Source organism: Phanerochaete carnosa (genome assembly GCF_000300595.1).
Source record: "Phanerochaete carnosa HHB-10118-sp unplaced genomic scaffold PHACAscaffold_4, whole genome shotgun sequence".
Classification (NCBI taxonomy): domain Eukaryota; kingdom Fungi; phylum Basidiomycota; class Agaricomycetes; order Polyporales; family Phanerochaetaceae; genus Phanerochaete; species Phanerochaete carnosa.
In genome coordinates, this window is record NW_006767631.1 from 1255981 (window position 1) to 1272923 (window position 16943).

The 16943-nt window shown below is 50.6% G+C and overlaps 5 protein-coding genes across 5 annotated transcripts; 4 read left to right on the top strand and 1 right to left on the bottom strand.

Moving 5' to 3' along the window:
• The first annotated feature begins 454 nt into the window (after positions 1 to 454).
• On the top strand, positions 455 to 780 carry PHACADRAFT_253790 (uncharacterized protein). The gene has a single exon (XM_007394362.1). It carries the CDS (start codon positions 533 to 535, stop codon positions 689 to 691), a length of 159 nt encoding a protein of 52 aa, XP_007394424.1. The 5' UTR covers positions 455 to 532; the 3' UTR covers positions 692 to 780.
• Positions 781 to 1260: 480 nt separating this feature from the next.
• PHACADRAFT_141343 (uncharacterized protein) lies at positions 1261 to 4304 on the top strand. The gene is made up of 6 exons (XM_007394363.1): positions 1261 to 1830; positions 1880 to 2508; positions 2544 to 2635; positions 2670 to 2723; positions 2777 to 2849; positions 2907 to 4304. Exons 1-6 carry the CDS (start codon positions 1487 to 1489, stop codon positions 4148 to 4150), a joined length of 2436 nt encoding a protein of 811 aa, XP_007394425.1. The 5' UTR covers positions 1261 to 1486; the 3' UTR covers positions 4151 to 4304.
• Positions 4305 to 5487: 1183 nt separating this feature from the next.
• On the top strand, positions 5488 to 8935 carry PHACADRAFT_207792 (uncharacterized protein; the record flags this gene model as incomplete). The annotated part of the gene is made up of 7 exons (XM_007394364.1): positions 5488 to 5716; positions 5781 to 6041; positions 6100 to 6785; positions 6837 to 7052; positions 7101 to 7477; positions 7535 to 7988; positions 8054 to 8935. The coding sequence occupies 7 exons, from the start codon at positions 5488 to 5490 to the stop codon at positions 8933 to 8935; spliced, it is 3105 nt and encodes a 1034-aa protein (XP_007394426.1).
• A 3167-nt stretch (positions 8936 to 12102) lies between these two features.
• PHACADRAFT_92918 (uncharacterized protein) lies at positions 12103 to 12540 on the bottom strand (the record flags this gene model as incomplete). Its single annotated transcript, XM_007394365.1, has 2 exons — positions 12103 to 12402; positions 12493 to 12540. Coding segments are annotated over 2 exons (348 nt in total), but the record flags the coding sequence as incomplete, so codon positions are not given.
• Positions 12541 to 15707: 3167 nt separating this feature from the next.
• On the top strand, positions 15708 to 16751 carry PHACADRAFT_253795 (uncharacterized protein). Its single transcript, XM_007394366.1, has 5 exons — positions 15708 to 15741; positions 15807 to 16046; positions 16098 to 16166; positions 16216 to 16356; positions 16420 to 16751. Exon 5 carries the CDS (start codon positions 16541 to 16543, stop codon positions 16733 to 16735), a length of 195 nt encoding a protein of 64 aa, XP_007394428.1. The 5' UTR covers positions 15708 to 15741; positions 15807 to 16046; positions 16098 to 16166; positions 16216 to 16356; positions 16420 to 16540; the 3' UTR covers positions 16736 to 16751.
• The last annotated feature ends 192 nt before the right edge of the window (positions 16752 to 16943 follow it).

The window sequence follows — 16943 nt, forward strand, 5'->3', positions numbered from 1 at the left end:
GGGTCATGTTCAGTGCGTCACGGGCGTTCCTCAGAAGGTAGAGGCCGAAGTTTACCTCTGCACTGGCTAGGATTGACCGTGCAAGAGCCAAGCTCAATGAAGAAGTCCCTTGCGGGGAAGTGTTTGCTGCTAGCCTGTTCACAATGACGGCCGGGAACAGCATCGTGCGTCCCTCTTCCTCCCTCTCCCCACTGACTGCGCCTTAACCCGCCCCCTTTGACATTGCCGCAGGACATCGTCCGGAAGCTGCAGCACCGGGTGCACGGACCCCGCCGCGTGCGAGCTCGATCGGCTCTGCGGCAGGACACATCTCATCGCACCCGACAACGCCGGCGTCGTGCACAGCATGCCGTCGTCCACGAAGAGCTCCGGCAGCGGCAGCATGGCGTCCGCGCTCTCTATGAACCCCCGCTCGCGTCTGTGCATCTGCCGCCACTCTTTGACGCGCCGGCGAGGCGGTCACACCGACTCACACGCAAGCGTCGGCGCCGTGCACGAGCATCAGGACGTGCACCCGATCCACGTCTCGGACATGCACATCCTCGGCGGGGGCGCGTTCTTGTTCGACCTGTCCGGGCCGTGGCCGCTCCCGCTGCGCATCGATGGCAAGCCCGACTTCCGGATGCTACACGAAATTTCGGGGTACTTTGAGCCCGACCACTTCGGCGGTGAGGTGAGCGTGCAGATGTAGTGTGTCACCTTGAGAATGTGTTCAGTAATGTACAGCTGTGTCGGTGATTTGATGCTTAGCTACCTTAGTATTCTACCTTCGCCTCGGAGGCCGACACCGCCTGAATCTCATTACATATGATTAAATATGATTGCTTAAAATTAAATACGCGTAAGATTATGCATATCATAACTTACGGCGTCCGTATACGCTGTACGCAATTCTAATGCATACATATCCTCAAATTTCGTATGTAATCTTAATTGGTGAGCACTACCGAACAAACATCAGCACAACGAAATATTCACGTGTCGCGGCATTAGACGCCAAATTACTATAGGCCGTGTCTCGATCTCAGGGTTAGCAGTCGTGTACTTACCACCGCAGCAAGAGGCGAAAAAAAAAACAGCGACACCTTGGAGTCGGCCTCATCGACATCCGCAATGCATCCTACAGTACTGTAGTGCGCCACCGGACGCGGACGTGGCGGCATTAACGCGCGCTGCCAGTATTGAGCTGCTCAAGGTTTGGGCACCCGCATTCTTCGTGCGAAATCATCAGACGAATGACGCTGGAATTGTCCCAGCCATCGATCCCCCAGCATGCGTCCTGACTCCTCCAGCAGGCTCGATACCAGCCACCTTGTGCGCAATACTCGGTAGCCTTTCCGGCGTACCGACCACCGTCCCACCCTCGGTACGTGCTCCTATCGGCTACCGAGTAGACTGGTAACGATTTTACTCCTCCAGCTGGCCTGAGACCACCATCGCTGCTCCGCTATTCAGATTCGCACTGTCCAACTTCATCTCGACATTCATGTTCTTCCTCCGCCGTCCACTTTCCGCTCCAGATGAAATCTATTCATCTTGTCTCTCGACACTACACGAGGGCCACGCCCTCTGGTATCCAGAGCCTCACGCATCAGGCGAGCCGCAAATAGGGGACGTCGGCTTCATACGCACGGGTGCCTTCATCAGACTCTTCAACCTCGACACGTCTGCGCCTGGGAAGAAGGTCGTAGAGTGGGACACACCGTTTGAAATCACCGAGCCGTTACCTCAAGGTATGCTCAAGGTTGATCCCAGGCGTCGTCCACTCGTTCCCGCCCATTATCGCAGTCATGGAGTCGAGAGCAGACAGGCGCATGCCTCGGCAGGCATGTGAGTGGATTTGTTCGCCTGACTAATCCGTTTGGTTGATGGTCTGCAGAGCGGCTGGCACGAATGTATCGGTGGCATTGAGTGCGGAGTATACGTGCAAGGCAGCCCAAGGTGCGGTGCTTGCGCTCAAGAGCGAGGCAGACGCCGAATCGATCTACGATAATTTGGCCCTGAAGGAGTACATTCTCCGGCACCATGATGAGTGGTACACATATGCTCGGGGGATTCTCCGCCACGATGTCAAGCGGGAGGATATTGTCATGATCATCGGCTGGGTCAAGACCGAGGCCGACTGGGCGGCCGCCGTCTTCAGCAACACAAGTACGAGTTCCAGCGTCTCGATCGAAGGCCGTGGTGGTGGTGTTGCGGGGATGGGCATGGGGACGTCGCACACGAGCTCTGTGACTGGCCCGACGATGCAACGACAAGGTGAGAACTACTTGGCGAATGCTCCCGGACCCGTTCCTGCAGTGCCGAAGAGAGACCAGTCAGCCTTGGTGAAGCGGTACAAAGTGCGGAAATGGCTTGGAGTGGTAAAGAGAGTCGTCGCGGGTGGGGGTTATCACCGGCTTCCGGATGGAGGAGATGAGAGAGGTGGCTCAGCAGAAGAGGGGATCTCGGCGCAAGAGATGGGAGATGTCGACGAGAAGAGTATTCTGGACATGTGGAACGAGGTATGTATTCCGCTACCATGTGCTGCGAGGCACGCAGAGTGACAAAACACCAGAGCAAGGTTCCTGATCCATTAAATGTCCTTCTTGACTACATACACGAGGTATGTCCGCTCAATAGCTTATCTCATTGTGTCGTGATGCTGATTGAAGGATATATTATGACAGACTACCGGCGTCGAGACTGCTATCGCGAGTGATGACGATGTGTGGAGTATTGTCGTATGTGTCGTGACGCACGTTTTACAAGCGCGAAAATGCTTATTCTTGGACAGGGCGGCAAGTCGGTGATTGATTTCGCAAGCTATCTTCGTCGAATCCAGCCTCCGGTACACATCGACGGCGCGGGTAAGTCTGTGACCTGGTAGCAGTCACGGTCTCTAACTGGCTCGACTCTCCGCACAGTCGGATCGCTGTGTATGGAAGACGTGATCTCTCACAAGCGGGCCTCCGCTTTCTCTCGTCAGAATATCACTTGGTCCGACTTGGCAGAGTGGCCAGATGCCGCCTTAGACGGTGCCGATCGCCTGGAGGATGGGCGCGCCTTCACCAGTCCCTTGGATGCTGAGCCTCGTCCTCTCAATTTGAAGCGAGTCACCTTCAACGATCCACAAGATCCGTCCCGAGATTGTTACCGCTTCGCATTGTCGGCAGATGGCAAGCTTCTCGCGGCATCGTTTGGGAGTATCGACATTCTCGTATGGCGATTATCCGACGGTCTACTCGTTCAACGTCTACACCATCAGGGCCATAGAAGCAATGTTATAACCCTCTCCTTTTCCCCCATCGACTACAATCTTGTCTCAGGGTCCTCCGACGGGACGGTAATTGTGTGGGATACTCGACGTGGCCGTGTACTTTTGCATCTGGAGGGACACAGTGCGCAAGTGAATGGGATTGCATACACTGCTGATGGTGCGCTCATCGCCACTGGCCCTTGCGACCGCGGATCTCGCAGCGACAAATCCGTGAAGGTTTGGGACACGTCGAGTGGAGCATGCCTGCATTCCTTCAGCGTTGGCAACGACGTGGACGAGCTCACGTTCTCCCCAGACAGCACACGTCTCTATGTCAGACTGACCACGTCCTGCGTCATCTATGATATTCACACCTACGCGCGCACTGCTACATTACAGCATATTGCCGGAGAAGTGCTCCTCTCGCTGATGTCTCACCAAGGCGATCGCATAGTCACCGGCCCGACTTCGGACCACCCGGGACAGGTGAAGATATGGAACGCAGTGACAGGCGAGGAGCTCCTCACGATTGATCATCCGAAGAAGCTCTCGGAACCCGTGGCATTCTCCCCTGATGGGTCCGAGGTGGTGGTGGGTTGTCCCGCGAAGACGGCAGCCGTCACGTACGACTCGCGGACGGGCCACCTCCGTCACGTCTTCAAGTTGGCAAAGCCAGCACGTCATGCCATTTACTCTCCAGATGGAGACTGTGTCGCCTTTGGTGCCGAATATGGAGATCTCGAGGTGTACGATGCGAAGTCTGGGACATTTCTCGTAAGGTTTGATGAGCATGAAGGGAGTGAGAGGCTGTATGAGATGCGCTTTTTATCTGACAGTCAATCTCTTCTAGCACGGTTCAGTAATGGACCTTTAGTTCTGTATAACATTCAAGATGTATTGCGAATGCGGTAGCGTAGGATTAGTGTAACAATGCCCTCCCAGCTCAATGTACTACAGCAATGCAGACAGGCAATGAGCATGTGGCGAACACAGACTAATACGTGCTAGCATTGGACGTGGGTGATCAAAGATTTGCATGTAACGAACGAAGAGTGCGCGTATGTACGAGCAGCATATAGATACAGATAGCGGGCCTACAATAAGGCCCAGTTCACGAACTTGAAGGGCAGTGGAACAATTCAGGGCTTGGACGGACGTAATTCAGGTGCTGTCACGTAGTGTAGGCGGCATGCCGAGCTATATACCGACTTTTTACAAGCGTTGTTTCTCAGCTGATTGAAATACCACGACACCGGTCGGTACGACATACTTGCGAGGCGCAAATGTGACTGGTGAATAGTCGCTCAAGTTCCCGCTAGCAATAAAGTATCGTCTGGTGATTCGGTCTTCGTCCGTGGATGACGATCGGGACAAGCTTACCGATGTCAGACAGAGAATGCAGCAGCTGCCTGGCTCAGACGAGACCTGATGAGACCTAAACAGAGACCGTACTGAACGCTCGACCTCAGTCTGCAGTCGGACGAGAACATCAATGTCACCACAATCATCAACTTCCCATGTAGCACCAGGTCAACTGAGACGCATTTTGAGCGACTTTTCTGTTCCGAGAACAGCGGTACTATGATGGCACCCTGGTTTATAAAAATTGAGCAAATCTGCTTCTTGTAGCTTACCATAACCCCTCTTCGTGAACAGTTTTGTATAAATCGATGTGCGCACACCTTGACTGTGTATTCGCATTTTTGTTGTATTTTATTGAGGTCTTGCTAGGGCTGCGGATCGATTCCGGTGCGCAAAATGGGACCTGCTCCCTCGTTTATTAATTTCGTCACACTAGTGTCACACCAGATGCCGTCGAGCCGTGCTGCCAGTGATGCGCATACGTGCGGTTGAACATAAATACGTACCGTCGGTGATATGTATATACGACGTATATACGACGTGCCCAAAAAGCCCACGGTGATTCTCACGGGGTGACGGATATTTTCCAGCCAATGGGAGAGCATGCTGCCATCACTTTCCATTCTGGGCTCGTGGCTGCGAAAGTATGTCAGGCTACTTACCTCATATACCTGATAGCAGCCATCCCTCTCGTTTGCAGCATTTCATTAATTAGTAAATAATGAACCCGCAATGAGATACAGGTGTACCATGCACAGTCTTAGCAAGCTGCTGTAAGTCCTCACATATCCCTCATTGAACTGGTAAGGCAAAGGGTACTTCAAGTCCACTGCTCGCAAACGAAGGTCATGCCTCCAACCTCCGTCTCCCCCTCTCTCTAGCTTAGCATGCCTCCGGGAAAGCCAAAGGACTGGGTGTGGGATGAGTACATTGTCCACCCTGACTACAAAACTTCCAAGCCACCTCCCGAGCACTCAGTCCAGGCAGGACATGCAAAAGTGTTCTGTCAAGCGTGCCTCCGCGAGTGCACGCGCATCCACAAGAAGGCTGACGATCAGCTGATTGAGGTGGGATCTATCCAACAGGGGCGATCAGATGCGGTCATTCAGAACCTGCGTATGTAACGGTGCAACCACATGATCTGCCAATTGGCACGTACTCACATGCACATGGATTATAGTCTGGAATGCGGAGTACCAAAGTTCTGATTGCGCATGGATCCAGGGATGTACTGACACAATGCGAAATCATCTAGCTCACTGCCAACATCAGACCGATCCCGTGAAGCAACGGGCAGCTGCTGCGAAAGCGGCTCTTCTGCGGAAGCGCAAGCACGAGCCGGAGCTGTACGACAATTACAGCACCGGTGACCCCTACTACCCAGACGCAAACACTTCCAGATCATCTTCACATCTGCAAGTCTATGTTGTGGGTCCGTCTGGTATGTATCTCATTCATTTGGACGCTTTTCCCCACAGAATTGATTTGTTTGTTGGTAGGACCTGCCGGCCAGGCATATTTTGTCCCACCGCCGGATTCAGCTCTCTTTGCAACTGCTGGCTCTCCGTCTGGACTGCCGGGCCCTTCACGGCTGCTAGATACTACTTCACCATTGTATCCTGACTATACTAGCCAACCTTCGCCATTTTTTGGTCCGTCATGTTCAGCATCACCACCTACAGCCAGTTTTTTCGCATCTGGAGCCTCGCTACCACCCTCTCGCTCAGCATCTCCATTCCCTCCTGCGAAGCATCTGCGGGCCACTGACATTCCGCCCTTACTTTCCCGATCATCCTCTCTTCCCAGCCGCCCACCCAGATCACGCTCGGCATCTGCGGCAGCAGCTGGGAGCCCTTTTGTAGAACGTCCTTGGACAGGTGCTCAGCAGTCTTTGTTTGAGCGCTGTCTAATTCGCATGACTGCGTCGTGTGGATGGGCTCTCACATGGGTGCATAATCCTGAGGTTCTTGTGTTCATGGAAGAGCTCGTCCATCTGGGAGCAATCATGCCATCACGAGATACTATGACTCGCCGTATTCTTCCTGAGACATTGCAAGTCATGCGAGCCGGGAACCTTGAACGCATCCGGGAAGAGAAGGATCCACTAGCTACCATTCAGTTTGATGGGTGGACCGCTCTCAACCACCATCACTATGACGCGTTCATGGCAAATATCAGCAAGCTGGTGCGTAAATTCTTTGCATCTTAGCAATGATATTCACAATTTTTGTTGCAGATTTATTCGGTCAAGGTTTATGACGTCTCCGCCCATTGCAAGTCTGGAGAACGCCTCTTTGGACTTCTCAAAGAAGTTGCCGGCATAGTCGAGAACCAGTGGAAGGTTGAGATTGTGGCAACTTGCTCCGATGCTGGGCCAGATGCGAGCAAGGCTCGCAAGCTTTTTCTCAACTTTCGTAAGGACGTTATCAGCATTGATTGTTATGCGCATCAGGTGAGCTGTCACCACCTTTATCAGAGCAATGATCTCACATGGTTATAGATCAACCTTCTAGTCGGAACATACTTCAAAATTAGCTCTACATGGTATCACAAGTATTCAAAGCTCGCAGATGAGATTATTACATGGATACGGAGCAAGACCATCATGCATTATGCATTGAAAGTAAAGCACGGTGCAATGACAGGTACTGCAGGGCTTTCCGTGGTTCACGCAGTCATCACACGGTGGACAGCTCATTATCTTGCATATCGGCGTCTTCTCGAGCTCCATTTCGCCCTGCAAGCCCTTATCAAAACTGATCGCTCCCTTCCTGAGAACCAGCACTGCGTAATCTTTGGAGAAGCCAGTGCGAAGCGCAAGGCCCTTTCCATGATTGTTGTGATTGAAGATCCAGACTTCTGGAAAGTGATCCGAAGGTGAGTCTTGTGCTAATCTTGTGTACACTGCATGTGACGCAGTCTGTCTTATCTTAGGATCACATCACATCTGAGACCCCTTGCAATTGCTGTGAACATTGCCCAGGCATCCCATATTTGCCTTGATCAGATCCTGCTTATCTTTGCCCTCTTATGGCTCCGATACAACGAGCTTTTGTCTCAAGATGATGCATCTGTGCATCTCGAGATGACAAAGGCCATCGAGGCTCGCTGGTCCAAGGCCGATCAAGACGTCTTCATCACTGCGCTCATCCTCAACCTGTTCTACAAGACACGTCCATTCAAGGCCCTCAATTGTCTCACCCCTGGTGGCATCTATGCATTACTCTGCCGTCTCTGGCGGCGCTTCTTCCTGAACAACAGCGGCTCAACAGACTCGCAACCACCAAGAAGCTTGCTTCAAGAAGTCCAGCAGTATCTGGAGGGTTCAGGTGACTTCGCGTGCTTGCGCGAAGTTGTTGCTAACCAGTGGTCTACTGCTTTGAAGATGGTGTGTAATGGCTCTGTATACCAAGCTGTATTTGAAACTAATTACATCATAATTCACTTCGGCAGGGAACGTCTCCTGACCCACTGAGTGCCTGGAAGTCTTGCCAGCACCCACACTTACCTATGCGACCACTTTATAGGCTTGCCCGACGCATCTTGTCGGTGTGTGCGAACTCAGCATCGTGCGAGCGGCTCTTCAGCACCTTAGGAAATATTCTCACGAAGCTGCGCAACTGCATGGGCAACATGATGCTTCTCTCACTCGCAGAGATGAAGCTGCTCATTCGCGATGAGCATCTCCGAGATGGAAAGCTCAAAGAGCGCCTCAAGCACCACATTGACACCGACCGACGCCTTGCCCAGAAGGCCGTATCAATGCCGTTGTCAGCACCATCACTTCTCCCGATCGCTCCGTCTCCCCTCTCCCAAGCTCCGCTTTCGCACCAGGTCTCACTTGAGCCTGCCATGCTACCGACCACTCCGGTACCTTGCTCGGTAGCAGTCACCAGCGCTGCTCCCACCACCGCAGTTTCCCGTGCACTCCCCGGAGCCGCCCCCACCAAAATGGTCGCAGAGGCTGCAGACGTTTCTGGAGAAGACATGCCTCTGACTGTGCACGAGTCTACTGATGAACTCATTCACCTTGCGGCAGACATGGCATCCGAAGCTGCCGAGAATGAGCTTGCGGCAGAGTACAGCAGGCTGTTTCCAACTGCATACAAGATCAAGCTCGAAGATCTAATCGATTTTCAGGTATCCTTCTGGTCTGAGGCATGCGAGAGAGTTGGCGATAGGGGTCTCAATGACGAGATGGAGCTGTGCGAGCTGTTAGAGTCGGTCAATCCTGTGCCGAGCACAGCTGCTGGTGCTGGCCCACATGGTCAGGGTGCAGACTTGTCCTCTCAACCCGAGCTCGATGGAGGTGCCGAGAGCATTCTTGTATCTTAATCACACATTTTTCTGCCTCAGAAATTGCTCTATTAATCTCTATGTCGTCAATACATGGTATGCGGCACTGTTTGTACTGCGTTCGCGCTTTGGTACGCAGCCGATTGCCATTCTTAGTAAAAACGAGCTGCCATCAATATAACCGTTACAAATTTATACGTTATGCAACGTTTAAATGTCCATACGAGCGCCAAAACGTATATACGACGGTTGTCGCAACACTGTGGTCTTGGACCTTTAGTTATGTATAACATTCACGATGTATTGCGAATGCAATAGCGTATTAGTGGAGCAATATCTGCCCGGTTCAATGTACTACAGCAGCGCAGTCAGGCAGGGTGTATGTAGCGAATACAGTTTAATATGTGCTAGCATTCGATGGGGGGGTAACATGTAACAAACGAAGAGTGCGCGCACGTAAGAGTGGCATAAAATACAGATAGCAGGCCTGGAACAAGACCTAATTCGTGAAGGGCAGTGGAACGATCTAGGACTCGAACGAACGTAACTCAGGTGCTGTCGCATAGTATAAATGGCATGCTATTACTATTACTATATTATTATTACTATATTACTATACTATTACGCAGATGCCCTCAAAGTAAGAAACGAGTTTTTTATCCCTGTCTCACGCCGTGCGCAGCGCGGCTTGCTGCTCCGTGCTGCACGTTGAGCTAAACTCTATAGCTGAGCCAGAATTAATATTACCAAAAATCTTGATCGTGTCATTCAACACCCGCAGAACTGCAGCCACGAAAACAGCAGTCGCGGAGCGCAGCGAAGCTACCTCTTGTGCTATATACCAGCCTCACGGATGTCAGAAACAGAACGCAGCAAGCTGCCTGGCTCAGGCGAGACGTACTAAATAGCAACACACAGAGACCGCATAGAGCGCCCGATCTCCAGTCTGCAGCTGGACGAAAGCATCATTCTATCAGCACAGTCACCAGCTTCGCCAGGCAAACGACAGACTGAGAAGGCAAATTCTGAGGGAGTTTTCTGTTTGCTCACAGCGATAGTACAAGAGTAAAACGAAGGGTCGGGATGCCTGCCACCCAAAGCTCCCAACTTCGGCTAGAAACGTCATCCAAAGTTCGAACAGTATAAGAATGAGGCCTTGGAATGTATTTCATAGATACGCTGATGCTCAGTCGAGCATGCCCTGGTCTGACGCTGTGCTCGACGAGCAGCACGCCAATCCCTTTGGTTCGCTATACGGCGCAACGCTGAGTGGGTGGGACCGTCCCTGCCGATGTACTTCGCTAGCAGGTGCCGCCCAGCGTGGAGTTCATCCAAGAAGTCGGCGATGACGGTCGGCGCACATTTAACGGCCCACTCCTAGACTGTAGACAGCTCAGTAAATGTTGCTGGGCAACAGCAGACATGACAGGCTGAACGTACAGCTCTCTCAGCTAATCACCAACAGCTCCTGCACGTCCGGTGCACACGCGAGGCTGTCCTGTGTGGCCCACAGCCGCTTCGGCTCCATGGTCAGCTGGCCATTCTTAACCTTGTTCGCCGGGAACATCTTCAGGTGGCTCGCCAGGCTTAGCTGTGCGCGGATGAAAGGTCATGATGATGCTACCTGATCGTATTCTGGCAGTCCGTCAGGAACTGGAGGTGGAAGTCGTGGTAGCCTTTGCCGAAGTGATGAGCGCAGTGATAATGTGGTCTCTATCTTGCTAATTCCTCCGACGTGCGGAGAGGCTTCGTAGTTCCACAATACCACTGAATATGCCGGGCTGTTACCGTGGAGAGTGCGTTGGTTGGGAGCCTGGTGCCGCGTTCCACAGACGAGAGGTACGCGCCTTGGTTCGACCTGTACGCCGACCTGGCCGTCTGTCTCCTATCTCTCCGGCATCCCCAAGGCGGGATACTCCACGGGCAACCAGATAGAGGCCTGTGCACATGCGTTCGAGCTCGTAGGCCTCTGGGAGCCAACATCATGAGCCTGTTCGAGGAGTTGCATAATTCGAAGGCGGTCATGGGTGGCCAACTCGATGCTTCGCCTGTGCACAGATGGCTAGATGGGACATAGATGCAGGGTTGGGTGAGTTTGCAACAGTGTGCTTGCGGTTATCGAAATGTTGATGGGCTAGCTGGAGGAAGACAGGGAAGAGCGCAGAGGTCGAAGTTGGTACATTCCACGCCCTTGCAACGCACACCGAAGATTGGTCCTCCGCATCCAGGGCACATAGTTCCTCGATGTTCCGTATGACAAATATTCAACACTGGATCTCACCGGCCATAGTTTGCTGGGGCTGTGGGTCATAGGCTGCGGATCATTGGATATCGCCGGTTGCAGTCACTAACGGCATTTCTGTTACTGCCGCAAAAAGCCTGTTACAATTCATAAGTATTGTGGTTGTATTATAGATAGATGACGGACCTGAGTTACCATCACGATGCTCAAGAAAGCTGTGAAAGCAACAACAACAACCAGAGCGACCACCTTGTCTGTCAACAACATAGTTACTCATACACCAGTGTCCTGTTCCGAAACATACACAGCATATTCTCGTGTACAAAGCTGAGCGCAATGTCAGTGCTGCAGCTCACGATGTCGTTGTACAGGAGGAAAGTTTACTCCAGCCAGTGTACGCATGTGTCGTACAAAATCTTTCTGAGGTTGGAGAGTCATTTACCAAACCTGATTTCTTACCGCATGCGATATACGCAGCGCTGCAGCAACACCTAGGTGAATGCCTGTGTTTCCGCAACCAAATCAGTTAGAGCAATTCATGTCAACAAACGGAAGCACATGATCATGACCGACTGAGGGCGCCTGAACTTCGTGTCAATACCAGAAGACTGCAGTTAAGATGAGACGGACTGACGTAGACTCGCCAGCCAGCCCGCTTGGCAAGCTCCGTGGTTTCCCATGCGCATCCTCTTTTCCTGTTTTGGACAGGAAGGACGCGAGCTTGCGAGCGGACTGGGCAATCACGTCCCCAAACCAAGTAGTATTGCCACGGCTTGGCGCGGCTTGGCTGTGACTTGACTTTGGACGGCTTTTCCTTTTTCGGATCAGCCGAGTCAAGTCAAGCCGCAGTGCAGCCGCGACTATAAGCGACTATGGCTGAGCAGCGGCTTGCAGCCAATCGTCCCTCCCAAAAAGGAAGGTAGGTCACACTGGTACCGCAGAATTCATCGTAACATTGCTTGTCCTACTTGAGTGATGCTAAATATGAACTGATCTCCTCTGGAGACTCTTCTGCACGGCTCTCCAAGTCCTTGAGCTCCTCTCCAATGTCCAAACCATGTGTGAAAGACAGAGAATGGCCTTGCTTGAACCTGAACTTGAGAATTTGCAGTGCTTCCATGAGTTCTCCACCGATTTTGTTGCGCCGGTCTGTGACTGTTATCTTTCCGGATGAGAAGACATGTTCACAAGGCACAGCAGAGGCTTGGATAGGCAGAATATCCATTGCAATGGCATAGATGGTTGGAAACCTGGTCTGAGATGCCTAAAATGTGAAGATAAATCAATATTTCGAAAAAAATGGAGAAAAATGGAGAGAAAATTATGGCACAAGTTTCAGTAAGTGTACACTCACCTTCCAGTATGTGATAGCATCCACAAATCCATCTGTGGGCTCTGCAATTTATGCATACCACTCTTGCTCTACTGAACACTCAGCCAATGGACCTTTTCCTTTACCCTTGAATAAAATGTCGTAGGCCTTTTGCTGCTGTGTTTGAATCACTGCAGCTGCCGGAGCCAAGGCCGAAGAGGCCATCTTGGATTTATACTTGTGCATCTGTAAAATGAATGTTAATATAGAGAGAAATGAAGATTAAAATATGAGTAAAAGCGCACCTCAGCTGAAAATAGATTCTTTGCTGCAGCCGCTTCTGCTGGTGAAGTGTTTTGCTCAAACCACTCCAGCTTACATGCAGGATTGATGACTAATAAACTTAGCTTCAGATTTTAGCAGCTTTAAAGCTGTGCTTACCAGTGGCCAAAGTATATGCATTACAGCTGCGGTTGCAATCACGATAGTCTTCAAGCTTGTCCAGACCTTGCTGAATAATTCCAGCTGCATTGGATACTTTTGCCTGTTGCTCCTGCCAGCGTATCTTCATGGCTTCAAATTCAGGTAAAACACTAATGAGTGTTGGCGTAGATTCTGAAGATAAAAGCTGCTGAAACGCATTTGGAACCTATTCATGTTTAATTTATTACTTGGATAAATAAAGAAAACTAAACTTACCTGAAGGATCTCGTGGAATACTTCCAAAGCTTTCCACTCTTCATTGTTCATGCTATACTTGCAAAGTTCTGCAAACTCTGAACCATAGAGAAATTGTTCAATTGCCTATAAATAAATAAGCCTGAAAGTATACAGTATGCCAAAATAAATTGTTACCTCGCAAAGTAGAATAGCCTGATCTATCATGAAATATGTTGATGACCACCGTGTCTCAATGTCTTTGAGAAGCTGCAGAATGGCCATATCCATGTTGACTAAAATCTGCATAGAATGCTGGCGACGCAGTGCAGATGCACGAATCTATACATTGAGGTAAGGCAAATCACTATCTTGTATAGATTAAATTAAACTTACTGCTCTAATGAGAGAACGTAAAGTTGCGATAGGGTCACGTTTGACTGCGTCAAGAAAATTGCGTGGCGAAAACTTTTCTGGCTCGAAATCTTGCGATGTTTCCTTGACATACTCAAGTTCAGTTATAGCACTAAGAACACTTTGGCATGCTAAGTTGACAACATGTGGAAAGCAGCTACAGTTATTTTGAGCAATAAACTGCAATTGATTTATTGAAATATACACACCGAATGCGACTTTGAAGCTTGTCAAAAGCAATTCCACGCTTTCGCAAGACTCCATGCAGATGTCATTGTTTGTTGCATTGTCCATTGTAATCCAGCCAATCTATATATTTTTAAAGGATAGTAAGTGGTTTAATCATTTTAAGTTGTTAAAATGGCTGTACCTTGTTTGTGATCTTGATACGGTCCAGGATATAAAGGAATGCAGCCGCAAGATGCTCACCGGTGTGTCTGGAGGGGACATGGTGAAAGCCGATAAGATCTGCACGAAGTCGAAGCTGCGGCTGAAGTCTGTTACCACAATCTTCAAGAACAAGCTGCAGCCAATGTGCAGTAACCGCCATGTACGGCGATAAGAATGGGTCAGTCCACATATCCATTGTGAAGGATATGCTGCCAACTGCATTCTATAATTAGGAATTAGAGCAGAATTTTTTTGTAATTTTTTCGCCACTTACCTTCATATCCTGGCTAAGCTCCTTGAGATACTCTTCGAAAACCTCACCAACTCATGTTCGGATAGTGGTCCGCCCAGGAATATCTTTCTCATGCAGCTCAGAGTGAAGCAAAAGAAAGATATTGCGAAGCTGTGGATTTTCAATCACGCATAAAGGCTGCAAATATTTATTCAGATTTAAAGCACAATAAAATGTAAATTTAAAGCACACCTGATCGTCAGCAACAATCCACTCAGTAATGTAATCCACAAATAGCTCCTTGGTGAACTGTGGCCGGCTGTTATCTGCTTGTGCAACATCTGGTTGTCCACGTTGACGTCGCCTCCAGGCTTTGACTTGTGCCGTAGCACACTTCGCTGTGATTTTGACTTGCGCCTTATCGCACGCCTCCACCCACTCGTCAAGATGAGCATCTCGGAAGTGCTTTCGGGGGTTGTCTGTGCCTGCAGTAGTCCAGGTGGACACATGGTGATGAGGATTCTGTTCATGCATAAACCTGGCGAGTTTTTTTTAGAAATAAGTGCAAAGAAATAGCTGAAAGAAATTCATACAAGCAAAACTTGCATTTCTTGCGTCCATTCTCATCTGTCTTGATAAAGGGCCAGACATCCTTAGCTTGCTTGCCTTGTCTGTTGCCTGCAGGCCCATGAGGCAATTTCTGATGCTGACTGGCAACAGGTGAATTGGGAGGACCTGCTGGCTTGCGAGTTGGAGTGGCAGGAGCAGGCAGGAGATCACGTGAAGAGCCTGCAGCTGGCATTGGACTAGTAGGCGAGTCTTCAGAGTCGTCTGCAATATCAATGTTGATGTATTCACGACTATCAGCAACTGGAACAGATCTACAAAGATCCAAACATTAGAGCATAGCAATTTGCAGTATTGGTCACCACGCACTTGTCTATTGAGCTCTCCCCACTTGGATCGTGCTGGTGATTGGCACGACCTCTCTGAGGCGACGCGAATGCCATGAGCACCTCTCCTTCAGCAACATTCTGAACTCCTGGACCTTTCCTACCACCTCTCTTCTTTGCTGGGGAACCTTGGACAGCATCCTCAGATGAGAATTCACCTACAGAATTCAAGATGTTATCAGCAGACAACATCAAACTGCACAAAAGCTCAAAAAAAGCGCACCAGACAGCCTAAACTGGGTCATAACAGCTCCATTGTCAAACTCAACATGCTTAGAGGCCACCTTTTGCCTCTTAGGTGTCTTCTGAGGGGTCTCGGCAGCTCTCTTCTTTCCATGGTTGCAAGGAGGCATAGTGGCAAGCAAGGTGACGCGGCGTTTGCCTTTTTGGGACAACTGGACCTGACTGCAAGCCACCGCCGAGTCGCGCCAAGCCGCAGTTAAGCCGCGTAACAGCCAAGAGCCAATCAGCGACTTGGCTTGGCTGCCACATGGCTTGACTGCAACGACTAGCGGCTAAGCAGTCAAGCCGTGGCAACACTAAAACCAAGGGGTCTCCTGGGCGCTTGTATGCTCAACTTCAACCTCGACGACAGGATAGCTCCCTGCGCCGTCTAACGACCCTGTGACTCTGCATAGCATTATGGTGCGCTTCTACAACATTAGTTTTATCATTTACTAAATTGAAAATCCTGCTGTCTGACTGTTCAGGTCTTGCCAGCTAAGTTTGGTACGCCTTGGCCATGACACCCTCGAAGCTGCTTGAGGCTGCTTACTGTGGCCATAGGCGGGCGGGATTAATCCCTGTCGAGGATGCTGAGGGACTAGTGTGACATAGTAAGAAGGAGAAGAGGCAAGGAAATGCCTCAGGTGATGGTGGCTGCACTCAGCCCGAGTCAGCTGCCGAGAACCTGAAGCGCAATACCTCAGCCTGTGGCCCTGTACATCAAGGTAAGACGCATGTTCCCCCAGGTTTGTCGTATAACATGCATTGTCTTATAGATTTCATGCACAAGCATAATGTGTATGTCCTAGATCCCCAAGGGCGTACGCACCAATGAAAATGCCAAGGTGGGTGTTCTTGCAATTGGCGTACAGTGGCTGACCGACCCTCTTGCAGACTATGGCAACCTGTTCAAGTGCTTGCACTGGCGTCGTCACCTGTGACCAGTTGTTGGAGATCCTATCACTGTGCTCTCGGATTATCCGGCAATTTGGACTCCTGTGGGTGATCAGTCTGTCAATGCAGATGTGCCAGAAGGTGAGTGATTGTTCTCTAGTGAACCGAAACTGTCACTTTCTGATGTATTATGTCAATACACAGCCTCCGAAAGCACTTCCGAAAGCACTTCTGCACAACCTGCTACGGCCACGGTTCATGAAACCAACCTGCCGAGCATGAAGATGAGCCCGACCATGTAAGCACCCACTTGGGTAGTTCATCTATGACTGGCACAGTGATCAGTTGCATCAGCTCACCAGAGGCCTTAGACAGCTCAGACAGCTCAAGGGTATCAGACAAACCTTTGGATGATGTCGAGAGTGAAGAACGGCTGCCCTGGGAGCACTTACTCGATGAGCCCCTTAAGGAGGTTATTTCCCTTAAGAACAAAGATGATGTAGATTTATACATGTATTGACCTCCTCTACATCCCTTCGTAACTTATATATGTGCGGCACTTGAGTATCGAGGCGGGAAACATCGAATTAGAGGGGCCATGGGAACCCCTTGGTCGGGGCCCGTGAGTGCCCAGCCGGTACGGTCAGAGAGCCTCGAGCGCTTGCCGAAAATGGCAAAAGCGAAAGAGGCCCGAAAGACCGGACCGGATGGGGACGAGCCTAGGACTG

Coding starts and splice junctions, on each gene's coding strand:
- PHACADRAFT_253795 (XM_007394366.1), top strand. CDS start 16,541: ATGACTGGCACAGTGATCAGTTGCATCAGCTCACCAGAGGCCTTAGAC.
- PHACADRAFT_141343 (XM_007394363.1), top strand. CDS start 1,487: ATGTTCTTCCTCCGCCGTCCACTTTCCGCTCCAGATGAAATCTATTCA. Junction 1,831..1,879: donor GCGCATGCCTCGGCAGGCAT/GTGAGTGGATTT, acceptor GATGGTCTGCAG/AGCGGCTGGCACGAATGTAT. Junction 2,850..2,906: donor GGTACACATCGACGGCGCGG/GTAAGTCTGTGA, acceptor CTCTCCGCACAG/TCGGATCGCTGTGTATGGAA.
- PHACADRAFT_253790 (XM_007394362.1), top strand. CDS start 533: ATGCACATCCTCGGCGGGGGCGCGTTCTTGTTCGACCTGTCCGGGCCG.